The sequence below is a fragment of the Diabrotica virgifera genome, chromosome 7 (assembly GCF_917563875.1).
Source record: "Diabrotica virgifera virgifera chromosome 7, PGI_DIABVI_V3a".
In the NCBI taxonomy this organism is placed as follows: Eukaryota; Metazoa; Arthropoda; class Insecta; order Coleoptera; family Chrysomelidae; genus Diabrotica; species Diabrotica virgifera.
Genome location: NC_065449.1, coordinates 73,361,010 through 73,380,451, shown reverse-complemented (window position 1 = coordinate 73,380,451; position 19,442 = coordinate 73,361,010). Strand labels below are relative to the sequence as shown.

Genomic DNA, 19,442 nt, shown 5'->3' with positions numbered 1-19,442 from the left:
GGAAATATATAGGTTATTATTATAGATGTCCATATTACTCAAAAAATTTAGTTTCGGCCTGGAGGGGGTTGTGTCACCAACAGGCTATTTTTTTCCTTATTTCTCTGAACTATAAGTTATAACTATTTGAGTATTCCTTCATATACAGTGCTAGTCAAAAGTCCGTACCCCCCCTCGTCTATTTTGAACGGTTATACCTATAATAGTGAAATTTGAAGGAAGGAAATAAACGGACGTAAGCTTCTTAACTAGTTATGATCGGCGACGTAATAGTGACAGATGACTTTTCAGCGTCACTGGGACATATACTTTTAAATGAGACCTTATGGCAAGTGATACCTCGTTTGAAAGGCATTGAAAACACCTATTCAGTCATAATACTAATTTTGTTTGAGTATAAGTTAGTTTTGATGAATAGATGAAATAAATATAAAATTGTAGTTTCGCTTTTAATTTAATAAAAATTCAAAATTCCGCCTACGATTACTTTTCAAATACACACACCGGCAAAATTAGCCGAACACCTTAAAAATGGGACATGTTTGATGTCACAAATTTCCTAAACCAGTGGCCCTATTTGAGTGATTCTTTTAGTATGTTATAGCCTTATTATTTAAGAATATCATTGTAATAATATTGTTGCTAGACAGCTAAATATCATTTTATACCGGGTGTAACAATAATACTGTGTTTTTTTCTTAAAGTTTCGAACACCCTGTGGAATATTCTAGCATATATAAAATATTGAAATTAAAACTCAATTATAGCCTTAGGCTTTCTTAACATTTTCTTTTTTGATTCATTTGCTTATGTTGGAAAATAAAAAGTTATGGGCTTGAACAACTAGCCATGTTTTTCATCGATAAATCCTCATATTAGGGGAGGAAAGTATGCTAAATTTGCAGTTACTCGAGCGTTATGGAGACCTAATGGATTATGAATAGTATGTACTAAAACCAGAAAAAGGTTAAGTTAAGTTTTCCATATATTGGGGGACTTTTCATTTTTTAATTTATTTTCCATTTGAAACAATCGTTTTTTTCCGATTATAGCGTCATTTATCCATAATTTAAAAAAATGTTGCGAATAAAAGTTGCTTATTTTTACGTCAGGAATCCAAATCTTCAATAAAAATTAGGGGCTCCTATTTAAGATTTTAAAGTAACCCCCCACCCTACCTCTGTGGGGGGACGTGTTTGGTGCCATTCGACAGATTTTTGAAAAATATTGAATACGTGTATTTTGCAGTTTTACGACCTTTCATTTCGCGAAATATCGCATTTAAAATTTTTAATTTACCCCTCAAGCGAATAGATTTTTTAAATTTCTAAGAATAGATTTTTTCTCGGTCCCCCTTAATGAATTCTCCGGTGTTAAGAACCAATATATGGTATAGGTACATTTACAGGGTACAAGGTTTCTCCCCATGTGATAATCTAACGCGCTCGAGTAACTGAAAAAATCCCCGCTTGGGCTCCCCTACCATCATTATCTGCTTAGTTTAATAAACAAGCCGTAATTCAATAGATGTATTAAATAAATAAATTAATAAGCGATGTCACAATGACGACCTTCCGTGGATTTCAGCTGAACTAGCTGAACATCAGATCGAAAAACTGCAAAATACACGTATTCAATATTTTTGAAAAATCTATCGAATGGCACCAAACACGTTCCCCCACGGAGGTTGGGTGGGGAATTTAATTTAAAATCTTAAATAGGAGCCCCCAATTTTTATTGCAGATTTGGATTCTTTACGTAAAAATAAGCAACTTTTATTCGACACATTTTTTTGAATTATGGATGGATCGCGCAATAATCGGAAAAAACGATTGTTTCAAATGGAAAATAAATTCAAAAATGAAAAGTCCCCCAATATATGGAAAACTTAACTTAACCTTTTTCTGGTTTTAGCACATACTATTCACAATCCAATAGGTCCCCATAACACTCGAGTAACTGCAAATTTAGCATCCTTTCCTCCCCTACTATGAGGATTTATCGATGAAAAACATGGCTAGATGTTAAAGCCCATAACTTTTTTATTTTCCAACACAAGCAAATAAATCAAAAAAGAAAATGTTAAGAAAGCCTAAGGCTTTATTCGAGTTTTAATTTCAGTATTTTATATATGCTAGAATAGTCCACAGGGTGTTCCAAACTTTAAGAAAAAAACACAGTATTATTGTTACACCCGGTATACAGTGATATGTAGCTGTCTAGCAACAATATTACTACAACTATATTCTTAAATAATAAGGTTATAACATACTAAAAGAATCACTCAAATCGGACCACTGGTTTAGGAAATTCGTGACATCAAACATGTCCCATTTTTAAGGTGTTCGGCTAATTTTGCCGGTGTGTGTAGGTTGACATTGACTTAAAAACTACTAGAGAATAACGTCCATTTTCTTGAAAAAAAAATCATAGGCGGACATTTCAATTTTTATTAATTAAATGCGAAACTACAATATTATACTTATTAATTTATTTGCCAAAATCAAAATCAACTTAAACCCAAAAAAATTAGTATGACTGAATAGGTATTTTGAATACCTTTCAAACGAGGTATCACTCGCCATAAGTCCCATTTAAAATTATCGGTCACAGTGGCTCTGTAACGTCATCTGTCACTATTACGTCACCTGCTATGATTATTTGAGAAACTTAGGTCCGTTTATTTCCTCCCTCCAAATTTCACTATTATGGTAGGTGTAACCGTTCAGAATATACGAGTAGGTTACGGACTTTTGACTAGCACTGTAGATATATACTGTGCTAACGACATAATTGTATTTAAGGTCCACAGTTATCAATCCATGGATGAAATAACAAAACATATACCTATTGAACTTCTTCCTTGTGACTATGGTGGTCAACAAAAATCTATTAAAGAGCTGCAGGGTAAGTAATAAATAAAAAACCTACAAATAAAAGCATATTTCAGTAAACCTTACTGTTTGATATAAACATTATCGGTTAAACAGCTAAAACAAACAGCAGAGCAAACAGCGTTTTTCGACCCAATTTTCAATTATAATAATTTTATGGCGCCTCCTTACCATTCCTTTCCATATAATAATAAAATATTATTAGTCGAGGAAATGAAGCATTTTGGCTCGCAATTTTTTCGTCCAGCATGGATTTACTTGAAATTTTCACAGAAGGTAGGAAATAGTCCAAGCTTGGGGGTAGTTGCCACCCCATCTCGAGGGTGGGAATTTTTCATTACATTTTAACCATGTAAATCGATGTAATTTTAAGAAAAAAATGTTTTTTACATTTTCTTCGTAAAACTAATATTTTTCGAGTTATTCGTGGTTGAAAGTAACAGTTTTTCAACGGAAAAATCGACTTTTTTAGAGGGTTTTTTGAGAATAACTCGAAAAACATGCATTTAGTCAAAAAGACTGTAGATATTAAAATTGTATCTTTTAGTCACACAAACGAAATTGTTTGTGTATAATATTTTTACGACCAATACAAACCGAGATACAGCATGTTAAAGGTTAGCTTTTTTCGTCAAATGCATAATTTGAAGTAATCAAAGCCAAATAACGGGAAAACTTTGCATTTTTCCAGAAAAACTTCCATGATATTTTTTCAAGCATATAATAAGATCTTTCAAAAAAAATAATAAAAAGTTTCTATCATAAAAATTGAGCAACTTATGATCAAAGAAAAAGTCTATACCTGTTTTTCTCTGCGAAAAAAACAGTGAAAACAACCCCCTAACTACCCGTGTAACTAAAAATTGGTCTTCGCCTTTTTGTAATTCCTTTTATATTTATATTATCAATACACCCAAGAAGTTTGATTTATTTAAAAAGCCTAATTTAAAAAAAAATTAGTTTAAGAAAAATAGATTTTTTGCAATTTTGCATTTTTTATCATTTTCTTCAAAATATCTCCGAAAATACCGGAGATACGAAAAAATGATTGACTACTAAATTGTAGCTTTTTTAATAGGTAAAATTCACGTATGCATAGATTTTCATTATATTGAATAGTTAGCGAGATATAGCTGTTTAAAACATTTATTTACGAGCAAACATCCCCTTATTCGAGCCCTTTAAACCCACCTCAATTAAAAATTAAGGGATCTTACGGAATTTAATTTACACAGTCTTATTATTCTTCAAAAATCCTATAAAAATATTATTGAAAAAAATTTTATCGCCAAAAATGAAGGAGCTATGTTCATAAAACTATTTTTTTTCGGAAAATTCGAATAGTCCCATTATAGAGCATTTTCAATGTATATATATATATATATATTTATATATTTCCATTTATATATTTCTAAATTCGTGTTTTTGTGTAAATAAATGTTTTTGTAATTCTTTAATTCTACTTTTTTTCTGCATAGATCTATTAAATTGTCTACTTATAAAAATTGCAATGTTATTAAGGATGGTTTTTAAGGGCTGAAATATTATGATATTATATCCTAAGCGTACGGCTCCACGGCCGAGAAATTGACGCTAGCAGTAGCCGGAAAAATACGGCAGCAGCACAGCTTTAAAATCTTGGCTCCACGAGAACGACATGCATAGCGCTGCATCTTGCCAAATCTTGGTTTGTAGTGGTTCCATGCAGAGTCGGCGATAAAGGGCCTGCGATGGATGCACTATTTTTTTAACAATTGCAACGGCACGTGTTAATCATACAACAAAAGGAATTTTTAGAAGTGACAATCCCTATATAAAATTTAGGTATAAACTGGTAGGTTTTCTACCCTTATATTCAAGGACAAATTTATAATATCTAGAGATTTTAAAACAAAATTAAATATTGGGGATTTTGAGCTATTTGTTGATTTATTTAATGAGTATCTATAGTTACAACTGAAATTTCATTATACATCAAAGTTATATGGGCACACTTTTGTAAAATATGCAAAATTTTACATCTTTGCGTTGTTTTGTATAGAAAATATCCAATTTGCATATTTGCCAAATCTACTTAAAGGTAGATAATATACAGGGTGTTTGGTAAAGAATGGGCTATAGGTTAACTTTAGATTCCTTACATTAAAATATGTAGGTCGATTAGTAAACTTACCTTAGTATCGGTAGTTGATAATAACTGAAATACAGGATGTCAACGTTAAACTTTTATTTTATTAAGGAGACTAAGTTTTCACTCTAATGGTATATAAAACAACATAATGCTATTCTACACCCCACCAGAATGAAAACAATGGGAACCTTCTCTGGTTACACCTCCAAGCCATGCGGCTTGCAAATTGTAGAAGCCTCGGAGGTGTAACCAGAGAAGGTTCCCATTGTTTTCATTCTGGTGGGGTGTAGAATAGCATTATGTTGTTTTATATGCCATTAGAGTGAACACTTAGTCTTTTTGCTAGCAGTTGCCGCTAGGGCATCTATGCCATTTCGTTCGATGCAATCCGGGACTGCACTCTGGGGTTTGTTTTGGTTGGATCAGAGAGAGCAGCATATGTGCCTCCTGATGAGAGATTAATAAGTTTCGAAACCGGTAGAGGTGCTTGCAGCACTCTCTGATTGGACTAGAATATGATTCGGCTGTATTTTCGTTTTGCAACGAAATTGAAAATGGTTATTCATTATTTTTGTTTTATTTTATTCTTGAATATTTCCTAACAGACATGGGATAATAACACGAAATTTGGTAAGCGGGGGTTTTTTGGTAAGAGGGGTTAAAAAAGGTATACTACATTCATCTCGATTATATTGATAACTGATAAAAAAGAAGAATTGTTTGAAATGATGAAAGAACTGTATCGTATACAGATAGATCGAGCTCTATAGTGTTACACTTCCTTATTAACTTATTTATTTTTAGCATGTAGGCAAAACGCTCGGACAAGTCGAATTTTAAAATAATCAGAGTATATTATATCATCAATGTTTCGAACTTTACGCGATCCTTCTTCAGGTGACAGGCATAAATTTGACTTTTTTTAAATAGGAAAGTACATCATGTGACACCTCATTTTAAAGCTTTTGAAATACTGATTACAAAAATGTATAATAATTTAATCCTTTTTGAAAGCGTAGGTGCAAAATTTTGATCGAATTCTTTTTAAATGCATTCATTTTTTTTTCCAATCCTGAGAAGACTAATAAATATTTTTGAAAAATTTAAACGCAGAATTAAATATTACAGTATTATCGAGGGTCAAAAGCCCCTGATAACTTCTATAATGTATATTTTAATAAGTCACAGGGGTAAAAAAAAGAGAAAATATAGTCTGATTTTTAATTTCAAATATATCATTCAAATGAAACTTCTTGTTTATTCTAAGGACTTTCAGCCCTCCGTATTAATGTAATCTTTCATTCTGTGTTTAAATTTTTCAAAAATACTTATTGGTTTTCTCCGGATTTGAAAATAATGAATGCGTTTAAAAATATTTTGATCAAAATTTTGCGAGTACGATCTCAAATAGGATTAAAGTATTATCTATTTTTGTAATCAGTATTTCAAAAGCTTTTAAATGAGATGTCACATGATGTACTTTCCCATTTAAAAAAAATCAAAGTTATGCCTGTACCTGAAGAGGCATCGCTTAAAGTTCGAAACATTGATGCTATAATGTACTATGATTATTTTAAAAATCGACCTTTCCCAGTGTTTTGCTTATGTGCTAAAAATAAATAAGTTAATTAGGGGGTAACACTTATTCGAGCGCACTGTATGTATTACATTTTATATTTGATTATCATAAATGCGTAACCAATAAAATACTTACAAATTAAAAGCTATTAAAAGGTAATTAGAAGGATTACGATGTCCGGGATTCAATTTGACCATCTAAATATTTTGACCCTTCTTAATTTAGATATATTTATGGGACTCAATTTACCTCCGCCCCTGTAAATTACTGTAAAAATAGGTCTGGACTTATCCATCTGCGACATGACCTTGACGACGCGTCTTTTACCGATCTTGAGCGATAGTTTACAGCATCCTGGAGCCGCCCAGTATTATCGCTGTTGGTTTCATTTATCACTCTTCATTTTACTGCTTCTGCTAGCGTCAATTTCTCGCCCGTGGAGCCGTAGCCTAAAGCATAAAACTATCATTATTTAACCAGTCAAAACCAAATTTTACCTATATTAAAGTTTACAATGTTTTTATATAATTTTTGACAATAAGGGTAGTTTACACCCCTAAAAATAATCAACACCATTAAGCATGATATAGAATATGAAGTACAGGGTAAGATGATCCTAACGCCAAATTTTTATTTAAAGTGATTCAAGACTAAATTATTCTTTTAGGATAAGTAAACTTTTCATATATAGCTCCAACAAGGGTGGTTTTAAGGGTTGAAATATTGTGATATTATATCTTAAAGCACAAAACAATCATTATGTAACTAATAAGAAGCAAATTTTGAAAATATTAAAGTTTAAAATGTTATTTTATAATTTTTTACAATTAGCGGTGGTTTTCACCCTTAAAAAACCAAAAGCGTACAACGGCTCAATATAGAAAATGAACTAAAGGGTGAAATGAGCCTAATCCCAAATTTTTGTACAAATCGATGCTGGACGAAAAAATTGCGAGGTTTTGCCATTTTTCCAGCTTCATTTCCTCGACTATATAAGTTAAAAATAATATTGACTCTACTAATCCATTTAGTCAGCGTATCGCTAGTGTTCTAGACTCTATTGAGTCCAGAACAATAATAGGCTCCAAGAGCTTCAATTTTTATTTTATTTTATTGATACTATTGATGAGGCTATTGGTTATGTATTTTAGAAAGGAACTACAACGTTAACGGGGTTTTATTGTTTCATATAGTCAATGGATCTCTAAACATGACAAAAACCGCGGAGTGCTATCATTTAAAGGGCTGCGTTTTTGAGAAAGGGGTGACTTAGTCCCTAGATACAGGGCGAATTAAGGTGAGTTCTATGCACTTTGGTACAAACACGTCTACAGGAAAATTGTTATAGGTTAAAGGACATCGCACACATCTTATGGAAAATATAATGTCACTCAAATTCAATAAAATTTATACGAATAGATTCGTTTTAAACTAACAGTCAAATCTTATCATTGCGCCAACTCCATATTTTCAATAATAAGAGCAGAAATTGATATAAATAAATCTGAAATCAAATGGATACGTACATAAGTTAGAGAGAGAAAAAATATTTTATAATACCCAAATTGTCGGTACTCCATAAATCAGCGGATTAGTTTCAGTAATCCGCTTAGGCCCAGCGGGGTTTAAGCTCTTTTAAATAGCACCCAGAGCAATAGTGATTGTAACTGACAGTTTTACTGACTCCAAAAATGTGATTTCGATAAACTTTAATTGCAATTTGCGCCGTAATTAATCATAATTAAGAGTTGGCGCAATGATAAGATTTGACCGTTAATTTAAAACGAATCTATTCGTATAAATTTTATTGAATTTGAGTGACATTATATTTTCCATAAGATGTGTGCGATGTCCTTTACTATCGAAACATCACATATTAAAATCAAATATATTTTTTTACAAAAATATATTCACAAGAAAATCAAGAATAAACACTATATCAATTAGCAATTATCGATAGCAATTTTGTTTTTGCCCCATAACTTTTTCCACGGGGATATGTGTATATTGGCATTGCATCACAGAAAAAAAACACAGAAATATCATATTTTAAAGTCAAAAATGTTTTTTTTACTAAAATATATTCAAACGAAAAGCAAGAAAAAAACATGAAAGAAAGCAATTTTGTTACATAACTTTTTTCCACAGTGATATAGGTATAGAAATATTTCCATCGAAAAATGACCTCCATCCTTTCTCTTTAAAATGACGTTTGGTAGAAGTCTCTGTGTTTTATAGTTTCCAAGATATGATTTTTCAAACTTCGTCACAGCGAGTTTGACCCATTTTCCTTGATACTTCTCAAACATTGTTCTGTAACTTTTTTATACGTAGCTTTAGGTATAAGCAATGTTACATTTTTAACAGGAAGAAAAGGCAATTGCCTTAAAATGGTCTATTATAGAAGGCTTTATGACTAGTTTTAAGCAAGATATAATATGGTTGTTCAAAATTTTATACATTTAATGATTTTTGTATAACATTTTATAATATAATATGGTTGTTCAAAATTTTATACATTTAATGATTTTTGATATATTTTACGATTATTTTAAAATTTCTCATTATAACTTTTTTTATTGTATATTTAAGTATATACATTGTCAAATAAAAAAGAAAACTTGTTTTCTTTATTTTAAAATGGTGTATTGTAAAAAACTCTAGGAATATTTTTAAACAAGATATGCTTCTTCAAAATGTGACATATACAAATACACATGCAATAGGTCCCACAAAGTTGGAACCATGGAAAACTATTTTATTCTTAGCTTTATGAAAAAAATTATTCTTTATAAAATGCTTTGCATAGTCTAAAATCTAAGATGCAATCATCAGATGTAAAATTTTATCAATAGTGTACCAGGTATGTTAAAAATATTAATTTCGCTCAAGAGTAAAGTACCTTTCTTTATATTTCACAATGTCGAAAAGTGTTATTATTAAAAGTTAATTGAATTAGAAATTATGTTTTAATGTGCAATTATATTCTTTTACTTAAAAAAAAATAAAAAAAATTAAAATTTTTCTCAAATTGCGGATACCATTGAATATCCTATGAATATCTTGTTTAAAAATAGTCCAATAATTTTTTGCAATACACCATTTTAAAGTAAAGAAAATAAGCTTTTTTTATTCCACAATGTATATACCTAAATGTACATGAAAAAAATACATAATAAGAAATTTAAAAAATATTCATTAAAAATATCAAAAATCATTAAAACTATAAAATATTGAAAAAAAAAATAACTTGCTTAAAAAGGGCCGTATAACCTTACACAATAGACTATTTTAAAGGTAATTGACTTCTCTTTCTACTAAATATACCATTGCATATACTTAGAAATGCGTAGAAAAAAGTCACAGAAAAATGTACCTATGCGAAATAATGGGGAAAATGGCCCAAAAATGCTGTGCGAGACGAAATTTGAAATATCCTATTTCGGAAACTATATATCCTAGAGACTTCTACCAAACTTCATTTTAAAGTGAAATAATGGAACTTATTTTTTGCTGGAGCAACGCCTATACCTATATCCCTGTGAAAAAAAGTTATGGAAAAAAAATTTTTTTTTTTCTCTCGCGTTTTTTTTTGCTTTTCTTTTGAATATATTTTTGTAAAAAATTTCAATAGGAAATTTAACCTGGACTAATTTTCCTGTAGACAGTAGAAGTGTTTGTACCAAAAGTGCACAGAACTCACCCTAATTCACCCTGTGCCTAGGGACTAATTCACCACTTTTTTAAAAACGCACCCATTAAAATAGTAGCACCCCGCGGTTTTTTCATATTTAGAGGTCCATTGACCATATGAGACCATAAAATCACGTTAACGTTGTAGTTCCTTTTAGCTCTCTTATTTTGAACATAATAGCCTACATTTCGGTGTTGGCTATTTACATTATAATAACTTTACATTCGTAATTTATCTCTTCCTATATTTTCGCTGATCAATCTATGAAATCATTCCTATTTCTGTAACATCCGTCGAATGAACTTCTTTACTTATTTATTAACATATTTAAGTTAATACAGCTATATAGAAATATAGTTATTAAAAACATTCATACTTATAACCTAGCTATTATAGTAAGGGGGGTAAGGATACTAAATTTGCATTATTAAAGAGTTATGGGGACCTATTATTGGGTTGTGCAGATTAGGTCCTACAACTAAAAAGAGTTTAGTTAGGTTTTCCATTTTAGTAGGGACTTTCCAATTTTTAATTTAATTTTCCATTTCCAACAATTGTTTTTTCCGATTGTAGCGCCATCTATCCATAATTTGAAACAAATGTCGTGAAGAAAAGTTATTTATTTTTAAGTATGGAATTCAAATCTGCAATAAAAAATAGGGGCTCCTATTTAAGATTTTAAATTAACCCTCCACCCCATCTCCAGAGCGGGTTGTGTTTGGTGTCAGTCGATAAACTTTCAAAAATATTATATACGTGTACTTCTCAGTTTTTCGATACGATGTTCATTTCGCGAAATATCGCGGGATTCCTATTTCAAATTTTAAATTTACCCCCACCCCTCACTATGGAGGGTCGTGTTTGGTATCATTCGATAAAGGGCCTAGCCGGGTAAGATGATGAAAAGTGCCCCCAACGCGATTCGAATTCCATATAGGTCACCATTTAGCATATATAGTGAAACTAACTTTCTGAAAATTTTAGCCCCCTAGGTGGTCATGTGACCCACCTAGAGCCTAATTAGGCATTTTAGGTTTTTATTTTTTATCTCAGCCGCATCGAGAACTAGCGAAAAACTTTAAATAAAAAAGATGTAAGCTTTAAAAAGTTCTATCCAAAAAAATTTATTTTTTTAATTTTTGGCGGGAAATTTAAATTTTAGGACGATTTTAAAATTTTAAATGATTATAAAAAAATAACTAAGACATTCGTTTTCACGAAAAAAATATATAACGTGTATTTTTGCATAATATTTCACCCAGAATTTTTTCAAATTTTTAAAATTGGTGAAACGCACCTTTAAAAATACAAAAAACCGCATTTTTTCGTTTTTTTTTTTCGTTTTTTGATACAATTTTATACATATTTTTCAAAAAAGGTAATACCGTCACTAGAATAGGTAAAAAACTGAAAATAATTGGGGTTTTCTTAATAAAAATTTTTTGTAATGCCATCCATATTCAAGATACAGGGCGTTGAAGAAAACAAAATTTTACACATTTTTTACGATTTTGCCGAAACTACTGGTAACATTGTAATAAAATTTGGCAAGTTTTAAGAGGTAGTTGTTCTACACTTTTTGACATACAATTATGAATTTCATATTTATCATTGGCGCGTATACGGGTAATGGTCTGAACTTTTAAAAAAAAAAGATAGTACGCCACTGAGATATTTCAAATTAACAATCCTTTTTGAATTCCTCGTTCAATTTGTGACAAAAAATCTATCTTCCGCTTTTTTCATACGATGCGCCATTTTTATTCAAAAAATAAAACATCTTAACCCTTACAAAGTATTCGAACTTCTATTAGTAGTTTCTACATCTACATACATAAACTCATACATCCATTATTATAAAAACTAATTCGAATACTTTGGAAGCGTTAAGATATTTTATTTTTTGCAGCAAAACGGCGCCTCGTATGAAAAAATGATAAGATAGCTTTTTATCGCAAATTGAATGAGGAATTCAAAAATGATTGTTATTTTGAAATATGTCAGTGGCGTACTATCTTTTTTTCTTTGAAAAATTCAGACCATTACCCCTAAGCGCGCCAATGATGAATATCAAATCCTTAATTGTATGTCAAAACATACACAATAACTACCTCTTAAATTCCACCAAGTTTTATTTCAATGTTGCCAGTAGTTTCGGCAAAATCGTAAAAAATGTGTAGAATTTTGTTTTCTTCAACGCCCTGTATCTTGAAAATGGATGGCGTTACAAAAAATTTTTATTGCAAACCCCAATTATTTTGAAATTTTTTACCTACTCCAGTGACGAAGTTACCTTTTTTGAAAAATATGTATAAAATTGTATCAAAAAACGAAAAAAAAAAAACGAAAAAACCGGTTTTTTTATTTTTAAAGGTGGGTTTCACCAATTTTAAAAATTTGAAAAAATTCAGGGTGAAATATTATGCAAAAATACACGTTATATATTTTTTTCGTGAAAACCAATGTCTTAGTTATTTTTTATACACATTTAAAATTTTAAAATCGTTCTAAAATTTAAATTTCCCGCCAAAAATTAAAATAAAAATTTTTTTCGCACGGAACTTTTTAAATATTACAAATTTTTTATTTAGACTATTCAAAAAGGATTGTTAATATGAAATATGTCAGTGGCGTACTATCTTTTTTCTTTAAAAAGTTCAGACCATTACCCGTATGCGCGCCAATGATAAATATAAAATTCTTAATTGTATGTCAAAAAGTGCAGAACAACTACCTCTTAAAACTTGCCAAATTTTATTACAATGTTGCCAGTAGTTTCGGCAAAATCTTAAAAAATGTGTAAAATTTTGTTTTCTTCAACGCTCTGTATCTTGAAAATGGATGGCATTACAAAAAATTTTTATTAAGCAAACTCCAATTATTTTTCAGTTTTTTACCTATTCTAGTGACGGTATACCTTTTTTGAAAAAGATGTATAAAATTATATCAAAAAACGGAAAAAAACCGAAAATATGCGGTTTTTTATTTTTAAAGGTGCGTTTCACCAATTTTAAAAATTTGAAAAAAGTCTGGGTGAAATGTTATGCAAAAATACACGTTACATATTTTTTTCGTGAAAACGAATATTTTAGTTATTTTTTTATAATCATTTAAAATTTTAAAATCGTCCTAAAATTTAAATTTCCCGCCAAAAATTAAAAAAATAAAATTTTTTGGATAGAACTTTTCAAAGCTTACAACTTTTTTATTTAAAGTTTTTCGCTAGTTCTCGATGCGGCTGAGATAAAAATAAAAACCTAAAAAGCCTAATTAGGCTCTAGGTGGGTCACATGACCACCTAGGGGGCTAAAAATTTCAGAAAGTTAGTTTCACTATATATTATGCTAAACGGTGACCTATATGGAATTCGAATCGAGTTGGGGGCACTTTTCATCATCTTACCCGGCTAGGCCCTTTTTGAAATATATTGAACACGTATTTTTTAGTTTTTCGATCTGAGGTGTATTTCTCGAAATATTCGCTTGTGTTTTGTGAAACCTTGTGGCTCACCCATTTCCTTACACCCCTCTCAAATAGTCAGATTTTTAAAATATACACTCTTTTGCATGTGCTTATGTATAGAAACCCTTCGGCTCAGCATCAGGATCTATCGCCCTTGGTGAAACACTAAATTAAAGATGATAATTTATTCACTTGCCGATGATAATCACTTGCCGAATTTCATACAATTTTCGATACAAGAACTTGCATAGTGTCATACAGGGCACAAATGTACGTACAAGAAATGATACAAGAAAATGTATACAAGAAACGATATCAGAAACGATATTAGAAATGATACAAGAAAATGCATAGTGTCATACAGCCTTTAGTGTTTAATGTAGAAATGCGTTTTAACCAAAAACTGCATAGCCCTAAAATTAGTCTTCCCACTAGCACAGAAAAAACCCAGTACCTAGCTTCTGTCATATACAGTCAAAATATCAACAAAAATTGCCAAATTTTTTGCCAGGGATGCGTGTTGTCGTTAATTCTTTTTAATGTCTACTCACAAGAGATCTTGAAAAAAGCTCTTGAAGGTGAAACAGCTGAAATAAAGGTAAATGGAGTACTCATTAACAATATGAGATATGCGGATGACACTGTCATCTTAGCCAAAAATATCGTGAATCTTCAAATGGTGACCAGAATAGCGGAGTTTGGACTATAATGCGGTCTTACAATGAACATCAAGAAGACAAAGTTTATAAGAGTATCGAAAACTCAAAGAAATAACGAGAATATCTTTATATTAGGATACAATGTCCAACGAGTCGACCAATATTCACACCTTGGAACAATGATCAGGTGATTCCATCCATCCAATGGCACTACCTCTTGGCCTCCTTCAACAATCTTCTCCAATCATTTCGATTTACCGCTGTTCTTTTCCATGAACGCGTTCCGAGGAAGTTCCTGGCATCCTCATCGACTTCTTCTTCCCATCTCTTTTTAGATCTTCCAACAGGTCTTTTTCCCTGCATTCTTGCATTTAGCAATTTTCTGGGGATTCTATTCTCATGCATGCGAACCACGTGCCCTGCTCACCGTAATCTTTGAAGTTTAGTGTACTGTGCTACAGTTGATTCGCTATATTGCTTGTATATTTCTCTATTATATCTAATTCTCCAGTTGTTATTTTCACTTATTGGGCCCAGTATCCTACGTAATATTTTTCTTTCAAACACATCTAATGCATTGGCAGATTTCTGTGTCACCACCCAGATTTCACAGCCATAATTTACTATGGGCCTGATTATTGTTTTATAGTCCGGAGGAGTTTTGTTTTCCGGTGTACGTCTCGCGATTTGAATATGTGGCCCATCGCGAAATAGGCTTTATTTGCCAGCACAAGCCTTCTACTTATTTCCAGCTCTTCTTCATTGCTTGCGACCAGATCCATTCCTAGGTACGTGAATCTATTCACATGTTCTATATCGTCAATAAAGTGTTGTTGCGCCGGTCTATTTGATCTGGTTTGTATGAGTAGTTTTGTAAGTAATCACCACAGGTTATTACTTACAGGAAATCAAAATCAGAATAGAAAAGGTTAGAGCAAATTTTGACAGAATGAGAAAAATGATCTGCACAAGAAATTTGAAGTTGGAGCTAAGAGTTAGGCTGGCTAGGTGCTACGTTTTCTCGACTTTGTTTTATAGAATGGAAGCTTGGACCTTGAATGCGGCAACAACGACAAACCTAGAATCATTCTAGCTGTGAGTGTACAGAAGAATTCTGAAAATATCGTGGACAGAACACGTCACAAACAAAGATGTTCTAAAAATGATTATAGGTCTGGATCCCGCGTATGAAAAAGAAGTTGATTAATAGCAAGCTGAAAATTTGTTAATAGCTTAAGGTTGTCTAGACGGATAAACTTTGATATATGGGAACACTGGAACAGGGGCAGTTTTAATTGTGGAACAGGTTAAAAATTTGGAACGGTCATACCACGAAAACGGCACATTTATTTTGTCCGACAGAACAGACTTAAACTCTCCGAACAGAGATTAAACTCTCAAGCAAAAATCAGACTGCTATTTATCACCTGTCATAATTTCTGTCATTTGACATATTCTACATGTTCCACTCATTAAAACGTCCATTTGGTGATAAGTAGCAGTCTGATTTTTGCATGAGAGTTTAACCTCTGTTCGGAGAGTTTAAGTCTGTTCTGTCGGACAAAATAAATGTGCCGTTTTCGTGGTGTGACCGTTCCAAATTTTTAACCTGTTCCACAATTAAAACTGCCCTTGTTCCAGTGTTCCCATATATCAAAGTTTATCCGTCTAGACACCCTTAAGCTACTAACAAATTTTCAGCTTGCTATTAATCAACTTTTTTTGCATACGCGGGATCCAGACCTATTAATAAAGAAATAGAAATCTTAAATACCATCAAAATAAGAAAATTGGAATAGGTCGGACATATTACACATGGAGAGAGGTACCTACAACTTGCTCCAATTGATTATGCAGGGAATGATCCAAGGAAAAAGAAGCATAAGGAGACGTAGAATATCATGGCTGCGCAACCTGAGAGAATGATACGTCAAATGAAATTTTCAGAGCAGCCGTCTCTAAAATTCGAATAGCTATTATGATTGCAAGACGGTTCACACAGATATGGTGTCGGGATAATACTAAACAAACACATGGACAAAGGTGTAGTAAATTTCATTCCATACTCCAACAGAATTATCCTCTTACAATTAAATCAGAATAAACCCAAATTAAACATAATACAAGTTTATGCTCCGACTGCGGACAAACCAGAGAGCGATATTGAAACTTTCTACGAAGACCTAGACAATATTTTAAAATCCATTAAAACGCAGGATGTTACAATTATAATGGGAGATTTTAACGCAAAGGTTGGAGACGAAAAAGTAGAAGAATGTACAGGAGGATATGGTCTGGGCAACAGAAACGAAAGAGGTGACAGGCTTATCGAATTTTGCCAAAACAATAATTTTGTCATAACTAATACATTGTTTAAAATACCAAAGAGAAGACTATATACCTGGAAGTCACCAGCAGATCAAGAAGGGAGAATTGTAAGAAACCAAATAGATTATGTATTGATTAGACAAAGATACAAGAACGCAATTATATCTTCAAAAACCTATCCAGGTGCCGACATAGGATCAGATCACAACCCAGTAGTGACCAAAATTAGGCTCAAAATGAAAATAATAAAACGCAGAACAACAGATGTAAAAATCGATACAAGTAAACTAAGAAACCCACTCATAAAACAACGCCTGAGAGATGAAATTAATAACCGTTTAATGAATGTTAAAGAACAAATCCAGCAAAATACTGAAACAGAGACAAAATGGTTATTAATAAAGACAGAAATAGATAAATGTCAAAAAGAAATTCTTACACCAACCAGATACAAAAAGAAACAATGGATGACGGAGGAAATCTTAGATTTAATGGAAGAAAGACGTCAGCATAAAAACAAAGATAATCAGATGTTCAAAAATGTGGATAAACAAATAAAATCCAAAATTAAACAGGCTAAAGAACAGTGGTTAAAAGAACAATGCGCAGAAATAGAAGAACACCAGAAAAGATATGATAATTTTAACACACATAAAAAAATTAAGGAATTAACGCAGATCAACAGAAAAAGAAAACCGGGAATACTAAAAGATACAGATGGGAAACTTGTGTTGAGTACTAACGAAAAATTAAAGAGATGGACAGAATACATAAATGAATTGTTCAAAGACAATAGAACAGAGCAGATGGAAGTCGAAGTAGAAGATGATACGGTTTTGAAGATATTAAAAGAAGAAATTAAATCGGCATTAAAAAACAGCAAAAATGGTAAAGCAGTAGGTCCAGACCAAATCCCAGTAGAAAGCTTAAAATATATAAATGATGAAACCTTAGACATTATCATAGACTTGTTTAACACAGTGTACAAAACAGGAAACATACCAAAACAATGGTTACTCTCAAGCTTTTGTGCTATCCCTAAAAATACAAACGCTAAAGATTGCAGTGAATACAGAACAATATCATTAATAAGTCACATTCTCAAATTATTCTTGAAAATAATACATGGTCGTATAAACAAAAAACTAGAAGAAGGAATAGATGATAGTCAGTTTGGGTTCAGAAACGGACTAGGAACCAGAGAGGCGTTATTTGCTTTTAATGTGTTAGCTCAAAGATGCATGGACATGAATGTGGATGTGCATGTTTGTTACGTTGATTTTGAGAAGGCTTTTGACAAAGTAAGACATGAAAAATTAGTCCAAATTCTAAAGACAAAAAACATAGACAAAAGGGACTTACGAATAATAACAAACCTTTACTGGAATCAAAGAGCACAAATTGTAATAGATAACGAACCCAGTCCAGAAATTGAAATCAGGAGAGGAGTTCGGCAGGGATGTATTATGTCTCCATTACTCTTTAATGCATATAGTGAAGCCATTTTTGAAGAAGCATTGCTATCTCAAAGTGAAGGAATAGTAATTAACGGAAGATCTATTAACAACATAAGATATGCAGATGACACCGTAATTATAGCAAGCTCTGCTGAACAACTCCAACTACTACTGAACAAAACAAACAATTTCTGTAAAGAATATGGACTAAAAATGAATATAAAAAAGACCAAATACATGATAATAACTAAGAAAACAAACATACAAACAAGCATACATTTGGGAAATGTACCGATAGAAAGGGTTGATAAATACAAATACCTAGGAACCTGGATTTCAGAGAAAAATGATCAAACAACAGAAATAAGGACCAGGATAGAAATAGCAAGAAATGCGTTTGTAAAAATGAAAACAGTTCTCTGCAACAAAGACCTTAGCTTAGAACTGAGAGCAAGAGCTTTGAGATGCTACGTGTTCTCGATACTACAATATGGACTTGAAAGCTGGACATTAAAGCAAGAACACATAAATAAGCTACAGTCATTTGAAATGTGGTGTTACAGAAGAATGCTTAGAATAGCATGGACACAGAGGAAAACGAACACGGAAGTACTGCGAGAAATGGGTAAAGAATGCGAAATAATAAACACAATAAAAATAAGAAAGTTACAATATCTGGGACACGTAATGAGGGGACCGCGATATGAAATGCTAAGACTGATAATACAGGGAAAGACAAGAGGCGGAAGGAGTATAGGAAGAAGGAGAGTGTCATGGTTAAAGAATTTAAGGGACTGGTTTAGATGCAGTTCTATAGAACTCTTTAGAGCAGCGGTGGATAGAGTAAAGATAGTGGTGATGATATCCAACCTCCGATTAGGAGACGGCACTTGAAGAAGAAGAAGAATTATGATTGTCGACCTCCGTCGCGGAGACATCACTTAAAGAAGAAGAATCGAATTTTTCATATTCAAAATAAAGGTATAAAGCTATATTTATTAGAATCTTTGGAAATTAATAAATTAGAAAATACAGATACACTTCTCAATGGCCAACCTGAGCCAGTTGACAGCTGACTTGACCAGTTCGAGATTTAAAGTACAGACACATAGTAAAATACATCACTTGAGAAATACACTCTGTCGAAACAGCTGTAATAAAATTAGGAAAGCAGCCTATTAAAAACAGCTTATTAAAAAAACGACAATTATTAAAAAGCCTATTAAAAAAAGATTTTT

The 19,442-nt window shown here is 31.9% G+C and overlaps 1 protein-coding gene across 1 annotated transcript in view; it reads left to right on the top strand.

Moving 5' to 3' along the window:
• LOC126888533 (uncharacterized) overlaps positions 1–7,276 on the top strand; it is a 59,655-nt gene extending 52,379 nt beyond the window's left edge. The window contains exons 5-6 of the mRNA XM_050656878.1: positions 2,805–2,907; positions 7,272–7,276. Of these exons, the coding sequence (XP_050512835.1) occupies positions 2,805–2,907; positions 7,272–7,276 (108 nt within the window). The remainder of the gene's footprint in view (positions 1–2,804; positions 2,908–7,271) is intronic.
• Positions 7,277–19,442: the final 12,166 nt, after the last annotated feature.